At 44.3% G+C, this 17,995-nt stretch overlaps 1 protein-coding gene across 1 annotated transcript in view; it reads right to left on the reverse strand.

Annotated features, from left to right (window-relative positions):
• Window positions 1-17,995, reverse strand: part of abcc1 (ATP binding cassette subfamily C member 1 (ABCC1 blood group)) — a 45,126-nt gene that overhangs the window by 16,328 nt on the left and 10,803 nt on the right. Inside the window, exons 8-16 of the mRNA XM_072693770.1 lie at window positions 16,430-16,657; window positions 13,783-13,960; window positions 10,848-11,009; window positions 9,437-9,529; window positions 7,559-7,762; window positions 6,511-6,657; window positions 5,414-5,501; window positions 3,907-3,976; window positions 912-1,038 (exon numbers count right to left, since the gene is read on the reverse strand). Of these exons, the coding sequence (XP_072549871.1) occupies window positions 912-1,038; window positions 3,907-3,976; window positions 5,414-5,501; window positions 6,511-6,657; window positions 7,559-7,762; window positions 9,437-9,529; window positions 10,848-11,009; window positions 13,783-13,960; window positions 16,430-16,657 (1,297 nt within the window). The remainder of the gene's footprint in view (window positions 1-911; window positions 1,039-3,906; window positions 3,977-5,413; window positions 5,502-6,510; window positions 6,658-7,558; window positions 7,763-9,436; window positions 9,530-10,847; window positions 11,010-13,782; window positions 13,961-16,429; window positions 16,658-17,995) is intronic.

Consider the following 17,995-nt stretch of genomic DNA (forward strand, 5'->3'; position numbering starts at 1 on the left):
ACACCACACACACAAATAAACATCCACCTCCCAACACCAAGCAGTTACAGGATCTACTGGAACACCTTGGTACCAGATCTAATCAACCCCAAAGGTTTGTGGACACAAGTTGCACCCATTGCTGCACACACACCGCTTGTCTAATCTCTGTAGAAAAGTACTGCCAATAGGACTCCCTGCAAGAGCAGATAAACATGATGAAGCTATTATGCACCATGCTGCCTTATGCCAGGCATGGGCTAGAGAGGTATAAAGCCTCATGATTGTGTTGGTGGAGCTTCATCCAGTACTTTTGGGATGGGTTGGGGATGATGAGGTGGGGTGGTGAACATCATCCAACATCCTGACCTCACTAACAACAACTTGCAGCCTTGTTCTCTGGACAGTAGAGACAGTTACTTCAACAAAAGCAGGATCAGCTCGTTTTAATTCCCTTGATTTTAGAAGAAACAGTGAATGAGTAGGTGTCCCAATACTTTCGTCCATATACTATATAACCAGGACAACAGCTAGGACTACGTACATGTGCATAACTCACTATTCTCCTGCTCACTGCACAGCACTGGACATCTGCACCTCTGCACCTTTTACACAGCAACTGACCACACCCTCATTCCTGCACTGGACTTATTTATTCCTAGATATTTATTCAATTTCTAATCAATACAGTTTATTTCTTATAACCGTTATTTTACTGCTGGTTTTACTGTGTGTGACTCTGTACGTTTCTGAAACTCTGATGGTGCTGTTTTGGCTGAAAACAGCACAGTAGGCAGGTGTTCATAATGTTTTGGCTCATTAGTCCATACTATTTACTTCCAGTATCAAATTTATTTATTTTTTACTTTTTTGAAACACTGGGTCAACAGTAAAATTACAGTGGACATGACGACATGAGTGGTGAAGGGTACCTTGATGGACACGGCTCCCTCCTGTTTGTGCATTTCCCCCAGCAGGGCTGACAGCAGGGACGACTTCCCTGAACCAACATGACCTACCACAGCAACCAGCGCTCCCTCAGGGATACACACATTAATCCTTCAGAGGGAGAGAGAGGGAGAGAGAGGGAAAGAGAGGGAGAGAGAGAGGGAGGCGGAAGAGAACGAGAGAGACAGGAGGAGCAGGAGAGGAGAGAAGGCTAAGAGCAACAGCAGAGGAACACAGAGGAACCAGAGGAACATGGTACACTCTGCAAACTGGGCTTCACACACAGCGACAGTGCTCAGTCATCTTCATATTTCATGTTATATATATATATATATATATATATATATATATATATATATATATATATATATATATATATACACATATACATACATACACACACACACACACACACACAGGCGTATTTCAGTTTGTGCAAATTAAATAAATTTGAGGGACAAAATACTTAAAACACTTAAAAAACACTTCATAAAAAATTCATTTTAAACAATTTTATCATTTTTAGTACCATCAACGTTTCATTGATAATGGATGCGTGCACGATTAACATCTGGATCACAGCAGCTACATTCAGTCCCAGCCTTAAAGCTACCCTGTCCCAAGAAGGTGTAGCGGATTGTCACTCTCCACCACACCTGGACTGTGTCTATGAACCAGGACTCAGGAGTTCTGAAGGGCAGCGGGTCAAGGCTAGTACTGAACATCACTGGATTATAGAGAAGAAATTTCATTTGAAATATTTCAATTATTGCTTTATTGATTTCATTTGTTTCTCAAATTAGCCAGAATACACCTTCATCCAGCTGGTGGTGATCTTCTCTAGGTTTTTATTTGTTTATTTATTTTTATTTTATTTTTTTTAGCATGCACAGGTACTTGCCAACCAAATCCAGAGAGTCCCGTTTCAGCAGGCGGAGATGATTTTCACTACATAACCGCAATGTTCACACGTCAACATCAACAGCTTCAATTCAGGACTTCTTCAAGCACATAACTCTTAATCCCCTCGTCCTACAGTGACGTCCTACAGGCCTTTCTTTAGTGTGTTATCTAGCTGCTTGAGCTTCAAATGTGCTCCGTTTATACACCCTCTTGCTGGTTATTATTTTATAGTTATATAATATACAGATCGTTTAATTTTAAGTAAAAATACTGGACAGTTTCTCCCCCTTTACACCCAACAGTACCGCACATCAGCGGAGACATGCTCGTTATCTAAAGTTAGCCTTTTCAGTTTGACACTGAAGCTACCAGGCTAATGTAGCTAACAAGCACTAGAAGCCTATGCACATCAATTAGCATGGCGCTAACTGCATTCCTAAACTCAAATCGTGTGCTCGTGTTGTTCAGTGATCTATAAAAGACTTGGTTATACGGTTTAAGACGCTGTATGACCCACTGTTATCTAGAACGTGGACTAGCAGCATCTAGGAGCGTATATTAGCTCAGGAATGACCATATCGTGACCGTACTGAAGTCCATGTTTATAGACCCCAGTAAGGCAAACAGCATCAGCAACCACAATGGAACACCTCCACAAGCAGTAATCATCATCATCATCATCATCATCCTAATTGGTGTCCATAAGCTTCCACTGCTTGTTAGCTGCATTAGCCTTGCAGCTCCAGTGTAAAGTTAAAGAAGCAGCCATGGCCGTTTTGTGCTTCCACTGCAGGGCCCGAAGCACGAAGGACAACCGTTCAAGTGGCTTTTCCACACGGACACGGTCCGGCAAGAAGTCTGGACCACTGAACAGTTAGGTGGGAGGGCTTAATGACATGGCATAATAAAGTTTAGCATACGCGAGTCGGCTACAGGTCTCGTCCAGCATCGCTCCCGGGGCTTTAGCGCAGTCCAGCTCGCTTTGTGGAAGCTAGTATCTGCGTGGGGCAGTGGTGGCTCAGCGGTTAGAGCTCTGGGCTATTGATGACCGGGTTGTGGGTTCAACTCCCGGGCTCAGCAAGCTGCCACTGTTGGGCCTTTGAGCAAGGCCCTTTACCCTCTCTGCTCTCCCACCACTCTGAGTGTGTGTGTACTCACTGCACCTAGTTCACTAGTGTGTGTGTGTGTGTGTGTGTGTGTGTGTTCACTACCACAGATGGGTTAAATGTTGAGGGCACATTTCACTGTACAATGACACATACTTGCACCATTAGCAAAATGAACTGCAGAAACAGGACGCTGGACTCGTTCATGACTGTGTGACTGTATACGGTCTTTTATGCCAGGTTCACGGCTATAGCGATATGTTAGCACGGTGCAAACTGCATGCCGAAGGGGTCACACACACATGCAGTCACGTCAAAACCCTTTGAGTTAGCTTCAAACAGACTAGGTTAAGTAGATTCCAACAGAACTTGGCACTACACTGAGTGTGACTGATGCATGCAGATCACACACTGCTAATAGATGAATTACGGCTCCTGTTATGTAGCTACATTAGTCTCGTAGCTGTAGCATAAGACTAAAGAGTGACACTAGGCCAGTGTGCTGATTTAGCAGCACAGCAAATGACCCGTGTCCGGTCTATTGGGTCCGTAATGGCGCAGAGTGGTTGGTGTGGCGCAACAGATAACACCACTACCTGCCAGTGAGCTACCACACCACGTGGGAGACTGGGGTTCAATTCCCCGTCTGGGTGACTATGCTGTGCAACACCAATAGAGTCCTTGGGCCAGACTCCTAACACCACACTGACCCTCCTCTGTAATACAAGTAATCTTGTAAGTCGCTCTGGATAAGGGCGTTAGCTAAATGTCATAAATGTAAATGTAAAGTACAGTACGTTACATTACAGCGTGACCTTTGTAACCATTTGGCCCTGCAGTGGAAAAAAAAAAAAAAAAAAAAAGTAGTCCATAGTCCTGGCTGGTCCGCTATATTTGGACAATGCGAAATGTGGAAAGCCAATTTTTGCTCAAACGATCACTTTAACCCACAGATGTGGGAAGCAGTTACCTCTTCAAAGCCGGGGGGTCCTCTTTAGACCAGCTGAAGGCGCTGTCCACAATCCTGATGCTGTCTGGAGCTTAAGAAAGACACAAAGAACAGAACTCGTGTCACTACTGGACATCAAACCACCCCCAGTGCAGACGCCCACAGTTCCAGTGTCCACCCTCAGGCCTTTGAGGAACTGCACTTGTGTTCTGCAGCACTTGATCTCCTTGTAAAGGGACCAGGGGACAAAGGTGGCTTTGTTTCTGAGATGAAGAGGTCCATCTGTGGTTCAGCACAACACACACACACACACTAACACACAACCATCATGTGAGTCAGGCAGTGTCCCTGCAGTGCTGAGAGTGACGGACCACCACCCAAATACTACTGCTCTGTGGTGGTCAGTCCGGTGGGGTCCTGAGCACTGAAGAACAAACAGGGTGAGGGGAGACTGAAAACAGAGTCTGCAGAGAGACAGATGGACACAGTCTGGACTTCTAGACCCACACAGTGCTGCTGTATGGGAAGTGGAGCTGATAGAATGGACAATGAGTGCAAAAACAAGGAGGTGGTATTAATGTTATGGCTGATCGGTGTAAAGTAGAAATGTAGGTTATCTAAACTTTACTGGAGTAATTATTCTTTACTTCTACTTCTTCCATTTTCACCCAATTATCTGAACTTTCTCCTCCTTACATTTTAAAATCAGCCTCGTTCCTCCTATTTCATTTCCCTTAGTTTTCATTCCGGCTCGTCATCAATAAAAAACCCTCTCCAGATAAATCCTGTGAGTCTGATCGTGATTGGATGAGAAGTATAAACAGACTCCATTCTGACTCCCTATTGGTTTATAAGAGATCCATCACACCTGCACACGTCCCGTCACTCTCCAGCAGCTCACAGCAGACGTCTGTAGTCTAGTATGAAGACTGTGTCCGTGGCAGAGACTCAAGAGAGCTGCAGTGAAACGTCCCGACTGAGCCCCACATTTACACTCCAATAAAGCTTATTGATCACACGCCTCTGAAGTCTGACTTTCTGCAGCTTTACAGAACTTCTAGACAACGACTCCTCATATTTTCCTCCATGAAGCTCATGTTGATGCTCAGTAGAGCACAGAGACGCTCCTTTAATAGAGCTGATATTACTGAAATGCTTCATTTTCAATGGGCAGATCTGCAGCTGAAACAGGAGCCTAGTGCAGCCCAACATTTTTAACATCAACATTTTAATAGATCATTCTCCTCATTATGACTTTTAGAGAAATGGGTTTTTTTTTGGGGGGGGGGGGGGGTGCACTATAGACCCCTGTGGCGCGGCCTAAGCTTTCAGCCTTTGTTTTCCTTCCATTACAGTTGATACTTCAGCTTCTATAAAAGTCTTTTAAAACCTAGTATCTCCACTAACTTTTACCTGAGGAATGAATGAGAATACTTCTGAAACCTACTCTTTTAAAACACAGGATATTAAATCCCAGGAGACACTCGAGTCCTAAAATAACAGTGGTGATGTGACGTGTGAGACTTACAGCCCGTAATGGCTCTGCGATCAACACTGTTCTCATCCAGCTCCTCATGAGACAGAAACACTCGCAGACGTTTCATGGATACGCTGGCCTGCAGGGACAGCCGAAAGAGGACAGGAGAGAGAGAGAGAGACACTGCTGTAATTACTGTAACACTTTACTACAAACAGGGGTGCAGATTTGATCTGACAGGGGAAGAAGATCAACATCAGTTAGCAGCAGCCTTTACACAGCAGTTCATACAGAACATTAGGTCAACAGGGATCAGCGTATTCTCAGAGTCTTATAATGCTTTATATGTTTATAAAATTAAAACAAACTAATAAACAAGCACAGACACTTGTTAGGGTGAGTTAGGGCTCTGACACACCGGCTAGCAGCCAGCAGTGATGGCCAGCGGCTCACTACAGTGATGTGGGGGATAGTGCCAGCACCAGCGCCAGCATCAGCATCGGCACCATCTACCCACCCTAAAGAGCGCATTGCAGTTGCACTCTCTCGAGGCCCCGGCTGCTGATGGCTAGCAGTGCGGTCGGGATTCGAACCAGTGATCTTACGATTCCTCTGATCAAAGTGACACCGCCTTAGTCCAATGGACCACCCGGGACCCAAAAAGCACTATTTTATTTAGTTATTTTTTTAATATATGTATTATTATATTTTTTATTAATCAGGAGAAGTAAATCTATTCTCTGATAGATTCTCTGCCAGTGCTGGTCAGCTTCACACTGAAGTGATGTGTGGAAAGAGAGCCATCTAGAGAGAGAGAGAGCAAGGCCAGTTGTGCTCTCTCTCAGGCTCCTGCTGCTGATGTGCAGCGTGTGGAGTGGTTCAGAAGGACAGGTGAGCGCAGCGTGTGGAGTGGTTCAGAAGGACAGGTGAGCGCAGCGTGTGGAGTGGTTCAGAAGGGCAGGTGAGCGCAGCGTGTGGAGTGGTTCAGAAGGGCAGGTGAGCGCAGCGTGTGGAGTGGTTCAGAAGGACAGGTGAGCGCAGCGTGTGGAGTGGTTCAGAAGGACAGGTGAGCGCAGCGTGTGGAGTGGTTCAGAAGGACAGGTGAGCGCAGCGTGTGGTGTAGTTCACTGGCCTTCACCGAAACTGACCTGCACCATGCTGCTGATAACCATGGGCAGCATGTTGAGTGGGAAGCGCAGGATGTTGAAGAGAGCCAGAGAGACGAAGGCTTTCTGAGCGTCCAGGACATTGCGCTCATCCACCAGCACATACACAGCGAATGTGGAGAGCGCCACCTAGTGGAGGAACAGTAGGAGATGACAGTCAGTCAATAACACTGACAGTCAAGAGCACTCTCCCCCTACACAGCACTTCTCCCCATTCCGGCACTGCTCCCCCCCAACGGCACACCCCATTCCGGCACTCTTCCCCCTACACGGCACTTCTCCCCATTCCGGCACTCTTCCCCCTACAAGGCACACCCCATTCCGGCACTCTTCCCCCTACAAGGCACTTCTCCCCATTCCGGCACTCTTCCCCCTACAAGGCACACCCCATTCCGGCACTCCTCCCCCTACACGGCACACCCCGTTCCGGCACTCTTCCCGCTACACGGCACTCTTCCCCCTACACGGCACTCTTCCCCCTACACGGCACACCCCATTCCGGCACTCCTCCCCCTACACGGCACTCCTCCCCCTACACGGCACTGTCCCCATTCCGGCACTCTTCCCCCTACAAGGCACACCCCATTCCGGCACTCCTCCCCCTACATGGCACTCCTCCCCCTACACGGCACACCCCGTTCCGGCACTCTTCCCCCTACACGGCACTCTTCCCCCTACAAGGCACACCCCATTCCGGCACTCCTCCCCCTACACGGCACACCCCGTTCCGGCACTCTTCCCCCTACACGGCACTCTTCCCCCTACACGGCACACCCCATTCCGGCACTCCTCCCCCTACACGGCACACCCCGTTCCGGCACTCTTCCCCCTACACGGCACTCTTCCCCCTACACGGCACACCCCATTCCGGCACTCCTCCCCCTACACGGCACTCCTCCCCCTACACGGCACTCCTCCCCCTACACGGCACTCCTCCCCCTACACGGCACTGTCCCCATTTCGTGGCACTCTCCCCCCCATCCACGTCAATTGTGATAATCCCTAAAGTACCGCCTAAAAGCTCTCTCACCAGGAATGGAGCGCAGACCCAGGTGAAGGTGGAGACGGCACCCAGGTAAGCAGCCTTCTTCAGCACCCGCAGTTCGCTCTCCCTGATGGCAGACACTTTATCTCTGAAAGCCAGTTCCCACGCGTACAGCTTCAGCACCTTAATGCCATTCAGAACCTCGTTCATCAGCTTGATCCTGTTGTCTTTACTCTTCATCTGAGCGACCTGAGGACAGACACATCAGCAGTCAGTCACTCAGCAGAAACAACTGTAGAGTTACACTATACTGACTAAAGTATTGGGACACCTGCAAATTCATTGCTTCTTCTGAAATCAAGGATTGGAGTACCTGTCTCTACAGTCCAGAGAAGAAGACTTTCTACTAGATTTGAGGAGGAGCATTGCTGTGAGGATTTGATTGCATTCAGTGACAGGAGCATTAGTGAGGCCAAGATGTTGGATGATCACCACCCATCCAAAAGTACTGGATGGAGCTCCACCACCATCATTCCAGAGAACACAGTTCTTCCACTGCTCCACAGCTTCTCAATGCTGGGGGGCTTTATACTCCTCTAGCCCACGCCTGGCATTAGGCATGGATGAACTTAAAGTAGCTGAATGCATTCATTTGAAGGGGTGTCCATAAATATTTGGACAACGTGTAAGAGAGAGGACTACCAAGCTGTACAGTAGGTGTTTTTAAAGTAACTGTTGTTGCCAAATGAGTTTGCAGAGCTGATGGATGCCAAATGAGGAGTTCTTTAGTAGACCACAAACATCTGACCGTATGCTCATCACAGATGTTCCAGAGGGGTTCCAGAAGTGTTCCAAGAACGATCACTAATTTCAGTCAAAATAATAACGGGGCCAATATTAATATCAAACCCATCAGAATGGAGTATGAACAGGTAGTTAAATAATAATAATAATAATAATAATAATAATAATAATAATAAAAGCAATAACCAGGAAATGCCTAAGAAAAGGTGCCCACAACAATGTCTGAATGGGTATACAAAATAATAAATAATAAATAAATAAAAAATAAAATAAATAAAATATTTCTCTCATGGACCATGCCTTCAGCTCATGGTGATTTGGGAAAAGGCTGTGAAAGAGGGGTAGATCTTTGCGGCTTGGTAGGAAGCCAGACCCCCTTGATATGCAGAGGCAGGAATGATATAGACAGAGTTCAGAGGGAGGTGTCGGAGAGGCGAAGGTGAGTAGACCTGTTGTAGACATGTGACCGAGGTAGGGATAGAATCTACTGGATGTTAAGATTAGAGACAAGGGGCTTCCGGCATGTCCCCCCCCTCCCAAAAATTCAGTTATTTCATTGCTGAGACATGACTAAAAAAGAAAAAGCCTAAATGATGTTAGTTTTATACATTGCTTTTATTTCCAGATGTACTAAAGACCACAGAAACTGGACTTATACTGGAGTATAAAAGAGTGAAGGACCTCTCTCTTCTTAAAAACACCCTGACCTTGCATGAAGCATGAAGTCATGGGCCATGAAGACCTCCATGATTTCAAAGGACAGTGATAGACATTAAACACCCACAGCAACTCTCAGCTTCCACAATGCCAAGCATTTCACCTAGCCTCCCAATACACATTTCATCGCTGTCCAATGAAAAACATGAAAAACTGTGACTTTACAGGAAAAGGCAAAAATGCTCTTAACCTCAAATTAAAATGGTTGTAAATTAAGAGTTTATTCCAGGTCATTTAGGGCACGTTTTCTATTGGTCCATTCATCCAGAATTACAGAGCAGCTACATGGTCATCACTGGACAGCAGCGTTGCCTGTGATGCTGCACAGACTGGCAAAACCTGACAAAGAAGGCAAAGCCCAATTCAGCAAAGTGGACGACGATGTAGGTGAAGCAATCTTACCTGGTAGGTTTTGGTTTTCATGGCTATAACTGCATTCACTGGAACCATCAGCACCATCACGGCAACTCCAGCCAGCACAGATGGACCTAGATTCTGCACACAGCACAAAAGAGAAACACCCATGCAGTCCCACACTCAGTAATGAAGACAAACCTCAGCATGAGATCAGCGGCTCTGCCAATGCACAGCACAGACGCAGCTGCCTTAACACCTTAACACAGACACAGAGGAACAGTGGAACAGTGAAGTCCACTTTATTTCACACCTGACAATCAAGCGTTTCCATGTCAGACTATGAAAAGGGTGCATTTCACATCTGCAACATGGGACGAGTTTCACTGAAGGGTGTTTTTTTTAGAGCTTAAGCTACAAATCCAAGTGTTCTTGTTAATATAAGAGAAAATCCCATTCCTTAAAGAGTATAAACAAACTATTCTTAATCATGCCTGTGTTGACAAACATGTCATTTGCATCTACAATAGATTTATTTGTTTTATATTTATTTAAATATATATAACTAACATGCATATAATCCTGAAAAAAAAATTGGATTAAATAAAATAACATTGTCATTTAATGTAATGTAATTTAATAAAAAAAAAATATATATATAATATATATATTTTTTAAAATATGTATTTAAATAAATAATTTCATATAACCTATATATGTAGACACGCTCACTGAATAATATATAATCTATATATATATATAATTTTATTATTATTATTTTTTTTTTTAATAAAAAATGTAATTTGTAATAAATGTAATTTTATTTTATTTTTATTTAATCCAATTTTAGTATTTTCAGGATTATATGCATGCTCATATACAAATAAAAACCTTATTTTTGGTAAGCATATAATGATTTCTGTGAGTTGCCACCCCATTACAAAGAGAAGTGATCTTTGAGCCTTTGGGGCAAGTTCTGCCATTCTTCTACATTGTTTAATTGTTAGACGGGTCTGTCCAGCTAAACCCTACCACTATATCCCAGGAAATGCAGAGGGAACACTATTGTTTTTGCATTATATAATAGTGTTAAAATCCCACTATTTTACATTGATTGGCATGTGGGCTAGTTTAGGAACTTAAGCACATAAGTGAGCACTCCAGAATGAAACTTTTTATTGTTTTTATTGTGAATATGGCTCTCATGCTCAAGTAAAGAGTATGAGTAAGAATGGGATGACTGTGGTGGGAACATATGTGGGGGTTTTTTTGGAGGATGAACATATCCTTCATGTTGTACATTTTTTTTACTTCTCTGGATGAAAAAAAAACAATGTGGAAATGACACCAGTTTCATAAAACGACTCAATTTTAAAACACCAGGTTCCTCGTTGGCTCTGAACACTTGGTTTTGTTTTTGAAACCTAACCAAAGGCAGGGCTCGTGAACAGGCTCCCACCTGCCACAGGAAGTAGAGGGCCAGGAAGACCTGGAGCGGAGCCGACCAGATCATGTTGATGTAGGTGATGAGGTCCATGAAGCGCTGAGCATCCACCGACATCAGATTCACAATCTCCCCAACTGTGGAGGTGCGACGGGCCGCATTTGTGATCACCAGAGCCTGAAGCAGATAAGGGATGACGGCAGGTAAAGATCACATCTGCTGTTTTAGAGACAACCTTAATCAGTTAAACACCTGAATTCCAAAGGGGTGTTCCTCAACCGTGGTCCTGGGGGCACCCTGCCCTGCACATTCTAGTGTTTTCCCAGCTCCCAGCACACCTGATCCACACCTGAACCCCTTAACCAGCCCTTTCAGTGTTGCGGGGGGGGGGGGTGTTAAAGCAGGGAATCCACACAAATGTGCAGGGCAGGGTGTTGAGAAACATAGGCTGATGGTAGGCCCTACCCAGAATCAGTATACTGTTCCTAATAGTGCGCTTGTTGAGTGTACACTATATGGACAAAAGTATTGGGACACCTATCACATCATTACCCCTACAGGAACATTACCCCTATACATATATATATATATATATATATATATATATATATATATATATATATATATATATATATATATATATATATATATATATATACAGTGAGTCCAAGAAGTATTTGATCCCTTGCTGATTTTCTTCGTTGGCCCACTAATAAAGACATGATCATTCTATACTTTTAATGGTAGATGTATTCTTACATGGAGAGACAGAATATTAAAAAGAAAATCCAGAAAATAAATCTAAGGAATATATATTAATTGATTTGTATTTCATGGAGTGAAATAAGTATTTGATCCCTTAGTATTCATTAGCAGTTCTGGCTTTTACAGACCAGTTAGACACTCCCAATCAACTTGTTACCTGACCTGAAGCCACCTGTTCTCACTAATCACTTGTGTGAAAAACACCTGTCCACAGAATCAGACAGATCACACAGATTTCAAGTCTCCAACATGGGTAAAACCAAAGAGCTGTCACAGGACCTCAGAGTCAGAATTGTTGACCTTCACAAAGCTGGAATGGGCTACAAAAAGATTAGTAAGGTGTTGGATGTGAAAGTAACAACTATTGGTGCAATTATCAGAAAGTTTAAAGAGTATAACATGACAATCAACAGACCTCGGCCCGGTGCTCCAAAGAAGATTTCGCCTCGTGGGGTGGCAATGATGCTGAGAACAGTCAGAAATCGTCCTGCAACCACTCGGCAGGAGTTAGCAAATGACCTGAAGGCAGCTGGGACCACAGTTTGCAAGGAAACAATTGGCAACACTTTGCGCAACAATGGATTCACATCCTGCAGTGCCCGAAAGGTACCCCTGCTGAAGAGAGCACATGTGGAGGCGCGCCTCAAGTATGCCAATGATCATTTGAAAGATGAACCAAGTTATTGGGAGAAGGTTTTGTGGTCAGACGAGACCAAAATTGAACTTTTTGGCCTCAACTCCACCCGCCATGTGTGGAGGAAGAAAAATGCTGCCTATGACCCCAAGAACACTGTGCCCACCGTCAAGCATGGAGGTGGAAGCATAATGTTTTGGGGGTGTTTCTCTGCCAAGGGTACAGGGCTACTTCACCGCATCACTGGGAAGATGGATGGAGCCATGTACCGCACAATCCTGAGGGACAACCTCCTCCCCTCTGCCAGGGATCTGAAAATGGGCCGTGGTTGGGTCTTCCAACATGATAACGACCCTAAACATACAGCAAAGGCAACAAAGGATTGGCTCAAGAAAAATCACATTAAGGTCATGGAGTGGCCCAGCCAGTCGCCAGACCTCAATCCGATCGAAAATCTATGGAGGGAGCTGAAGGTCAGAGTTGCCAAGCGACAGCCCACCAACCTTCATGATTTAGAGAGGATCTGCAAAGAAGAGTGGGCCAAAATTCCCCCTGGTGTGTGTGCTAAACTTGTGGTTAACTACAACAAACGTCTCACCGCTGTGCTTGCAAACAAAGGCTTTGCCACTAAGTATTGAGTGTGTTTGGCAAGAGGGATCAAATACTTATTTTCCTCATTGAAATACAAATTAATTAAAATATATTCTTTAAAATTATATTCTGGATTTTTGTCTTGATATTCTGTCTCTCCATGTTAGAATATATCTACCATTAAAAGTGCAGAAGGATAGTGTCTTTATTAGTGGGCAAACAAAGAAAATCAGCAAGGGATCAAATACTTCTTGGACTCACTGTATATATATATATATATATATATATATATATATATATATATATATATATATATGACATCTCATTCTAAACCCATAGAATCTCATTCTAGTCCCCACTGCGGGACTAATAAAGGACTATCTTATCTTAGGCATTATTAATGTGGAGCTGGTCCCCCTTTGCTCTAAGCTCTACCAGCAGCAGCAGGTCTGGAGCTCTGCTGCAGTTATGGAGTCAGTTGGAGGCTTTTCTGCACTCTGCTCTGAGCTCAGCACTCGGCCCTGACCCCGCTCTGTAACTTTACGTGGTCTGACAGACACTCGGTGGACACTGAGCTGCTCTCTGTGAGCTGTTCCTCCTAAACTCTTCCACTGTTCAATAATAACACCACTCACAGCTGATGGAGGAAGATCTAGGAGGGAGGAAATTTCACCAGCTGACTTCTTGTTGTTGGTGCAGCGGTGTCTCCTATTACATACAGAACCACGCTGGAGTTCAGTGAGCTCTTCAGAACCTCCCGTTCTTTCACTGATGTGTGGAGGAAAGACAGACTGCAGGACTAGAGGCTGGATTTATACACCTGTGGCTGAATGGGACTGAATCAGACACCTGAACTCAATCATTGTGTCCCAATACTTTTGGCAATACAGTTGATCTTTGCACACCAGCCAACTCTCTCGTGCCCTTGTAGGTTTGTGTATGGATAGCTAACCATCTCACCTTCCTGTAGACTGCTCCCACGATGGCCGTGCGCAGCCTCATTCCCGTCACAAAGCACACGTGGAAGTACTTCTGCAGGATGAGCGTCTGAACGCAGGTGCACACAAACAGCAGTGCGGTGTAAAAGTAGCCGTGCCAGGAGGGGGCGCTGGAGTCGTTCACAAACTGGATCAACAGCCTGCAGACAACAAAACGGGTTGATGCAAATAAAGTTATGGGCTAAAGTTATGGAGAGGAGCACACTTGTAAATCAATCGTTCAATAAATGTTAAAACGTCAATCTGACCATCACACCTGCTCTGAATCCAGAGGGAGAGGCTGGTCAGCACGAGCTTACATAGCAGGGTAACCGCCTGATCTCCACAGAACCCACTTACAAACGTCCAGCCGAGAACGACTCAAGCGACTGCTGCTTTTTTTTGGATCTGTAGCCACTCGCTGAGCTAGCCTTGGCTCAGCTAGGCCAGCTACAGCTCTACTGAGTCTCAGACAGGCCAGAGCTGCTGCTGCTGCTGCTGCTTAACTGCTGAGCTCAGACTCAAGTGCTGACCATAAAAAATTGGGTCTGGGAGAGTGAAGTTGAGCGACTGTTGTTGGGAGGAACAGAATAGGGAGATGAGAGACCGGTTCTGCCGGGTTACATACATACATACATATATATATATATATATATATATATATATATATGTGACATTGTAATTTTGACATATCATCATATATTGTGATATATGGCATTACAGTAACTGCCCAACCCTGGAAGCGTGGTCACCCTTGTGCCGTTTTTGAAGGTTGCTTCTTTGGTCGTCACATGATGTCATGGTCAAGTGAAGTCAAGTCAAATTTATTTGTAGAGCTTTTCACAACTGTTGTCATCACAAAGCAGCTTTATGAGTATACAGTAATTAGTAAAAGACAGAAAAAAAGAAATAACATAAGAAGACACGAAGGATCAAAGACCCCCAGTGAGCAAACCAACGACAACAGTGGCAAGGAGAACCTCCCTCAGAGCTGGAGGAAGAAACCTTGGGAGGAACCAAGACTCACAAGGGGGGACCCGACCCGTCCTCCTCTGATCAGAACTATTTATTAATTATTGATTAAAGTTACTAAACCATCTGTATTGTTGAACTGCTCTGATCATAATCATAATATAATAATCATGGTGCAGATAGTTAATAGTGGTGATATTAATAGTGGCAGATAGTTAAGAGTCCATTAAGGTTTAACATGGTCATTAGACAGGTAACAGTGGAAGGTGGATGTGCAGCTGGTCTGGTATGGGTGGTGGTGGGTGGGGAGCGTGCTGGTCGGGCTGGTAGGTGGCAGCTGCTCTGACGCAGGTAGAGGTAGTAGGTAATGGAAGCTTATGTACACCGATTAGCACAATGCTTACTGCGGTGTTCAGTAATCTCTAAATTGGAGATTATTTACCAAATGAAGGTGGCTGTGGCATGTGCACTGTTTAACAGGACTAATGCCAGAAGTAGGATAAAGCCGGAATTTGATCTGTTAAGCATCCCACACTGCCTCAAAGACCAAAAGCATATAAGCACAGAAGCATAACCGGCTACTGGAAACATGAGGTAGTGCGGTAAGGGAAAGGAGAGCCGCTCCTGCCCATGAACGTTGGAATGTGGTTTTGCTGCTTCTGGGCCCATTAAAAGCACGGTAACGAGGTAATTACAGACACACCGCAGCCCGTGAACAGACTACGGTTCAGCTGGGAGGACTCGGCTTCTGGACCCGTTTGTAATTTGATAATCTCCAGCACGCTAAAGCAAACCCTGCTCAGAAGAGCACAGCTGCTGTTCAGGAAGGGAAAACTACACGCCGAGAGCCCGAGACCTCGTCACGGCGAGCACAGCATGAAGGAAAACAAACTTCTACAGAGCGCTGGACTAACAACACACTCTCCTCAGTAGACCTAACGCACATGTCCAGAGTTCCTCATTTAAATTCAATATTTAATAAGAACTTATTTTTGCATTATTTATTATATATTATATTATTACATATTATGCATCTCCATTACTGTTGGTTTTCACTTTTCTCCATAATAAGAATATGGCAATTTCTTGATGAATGGACCAATAAAAATGTTTTTTCCTTAAAAAGGAGCTGGAGGGAAGTTCAAACACACACAGCTGTATAACCTCCTTAGAAAGGCACGGACCAATAGAAAGGGACGCCTGGAGCAGCGGTGATCACATGAGCCTATAGCTATGGGTTTCTCTCCACACAATACTTCTGAGTGGTTAAAAAAAAAAAAAAAAAAAAAATCAAACATCAAAACCTGACCTCACTGACAGTCTGATGAAGGGCTGAATGCAATCAAATCCTCCTCACAAAAATGTTCCAACATCTGGGGTAAAGCTTTTCCTGAAGAGCAGAGGCAGTTACTGCAGCAAAGGGGGACAAACACCCCCCCCCCCCCCTTCAGTATCAGGAGCTGGAGGAGCAGGTGTCCACATACTTTTGGACACAGTGTAGAAAGCTGCCTGCCTACGCTGATGGTCTACGCTGATTGCTGTTGGGTACAGGTTCTCTGTAACTGGTCTAAATCTCTCTCCATGTTCGGAGTTCTAGAAGTACCAGCCCTCCTTTAGTGAAGCATAAAAGAGGCGGAGTTTGAGGCTGAAAACAGTACCTGAGAATTTCCGGTCCTACGAACATCAGAACGTCGTGAATGATCTTGTAGACGGAGCTGATGAGGAAGTAAGGGCCGAAGGTCCGGCAGAGGGAGAGGAAGAGCGAGGGGTCGCCACTTTTCTGAGGTGCTTTCATGATTAAGATCTCAGACTCTTCTATCGGCCGTCCATCTTTCTTCTCGGCCATCGCTGACCGCTTGGGGGAAAACATGGTCTTATCATCTGGCCTGAAAGAGGAAAGAAGAAAGGGGCTTCTTTTTAGTGGGATTAAAGCACCGTCACATTAAAGCACATCGTATTCCCAGAGTACCTGTAGACCCTTACTGACCACTGAATTTACATAACATTAGAATAAACCCAAATAAACATAGAGTTAATTACAGGTAGACACTCACTGACCACTGACTTTCTGTTTATTTGGGTTTATTCTAATGTTATATAGAGTTAATTACAGGTAGACCCTCTCACTGACCACTGCCTTTCTGTTTATTTGGGTTTATTCTAATGTTATATAGAGTTAATTACAGGTAGACACTCTCACTGACCACTGACTTTCTGTTTATTTGGGTTTATTCTAATGTTATATAGAGTTAATTACAGGTAGACACTCTCTCTGACCACTGACTTTCTGTTTATTTGGGTTTATTCTAATGTTATATAGAGTTAATTACAGGTAGACACTCTCTCTGACCACTGACTTTCTGTTTATTTGGGTTTATTCTAATGTTATATAGAGTTAATTACATGTAGACACTCTCACTGACTTCATTTATATAATGGAGACATTTGACGAGAGCTTTGTTCCGACAGTAGTGGTGTATATCTGTGTAGGGGAGGTCAATCCGCTCCAACGCTTTTCAACTAAAAGTGTAAAACTAACTGGGGGGAAATAAGTCTTATACTGAGAGCTTAACTGAATCATTAATTAAGCAGGAGATGAGAGTATGCTGTATTTTCCTACATTATAAACTGGGTGTGATTTTAGTTCTTTTACATGTTTTACTCTTTATGTCCTGAGAATGCTGAGTGTTTCTAGGCTACTGCCCAGCCCCTTGCTTTGGGCTTCACGTTTCCCTTAGAACCAAAACAGGTCGGGTCAAACATCAGCCGCCCATTTCCAGACGCCACAAACCGATAGTGCATAAATCCACACTTCAGCCATTTCTGACAGAGGTGTACATGCCTGATCTCAATAATCTGTATTATTTACAATACTTTAGGAAATGATTCAACGACAATCAAATCATCATTATTAGGTTTCTTGACTCAATCAGAATTCATATAAAAAAAAATTAATAATAATCACTTAAGCGTAACTCAGTTGTGCAGTTGTGCGATACAGACAACGAAAACAACACCTAGAATTTCTTATGTTTAAAACAAGCCCAGTAATTTTATTTTGGCCAGAAATGAGCACATCCTTCACACAGCATTAATGTCATCAGCTCTACCACAGCAGAATTCCCACTGGACTAAAACACTGTTTAGATAAAGTGTGTGAGACGTTCTAGATATGTCTGGTCTCAAAGCTGTGGCTCTGGTGCTTAAAAATAAATGGCCACTAT

Source organism: Salminus brasiliensis, chromosome 12 (assembly GCF_030463535.1).
Source record: "Salminus brasiliensis chromosome 12, fSalBra1.hap2, whole genome shotgun sequence".
In the NCBI taxonomy this organism is placed as follows: Eukaryota; Metazoa; Chordata; class Actinopteri; order Characiformes; family Bryconidae; genus Salminus; species Salminus brasiliensis.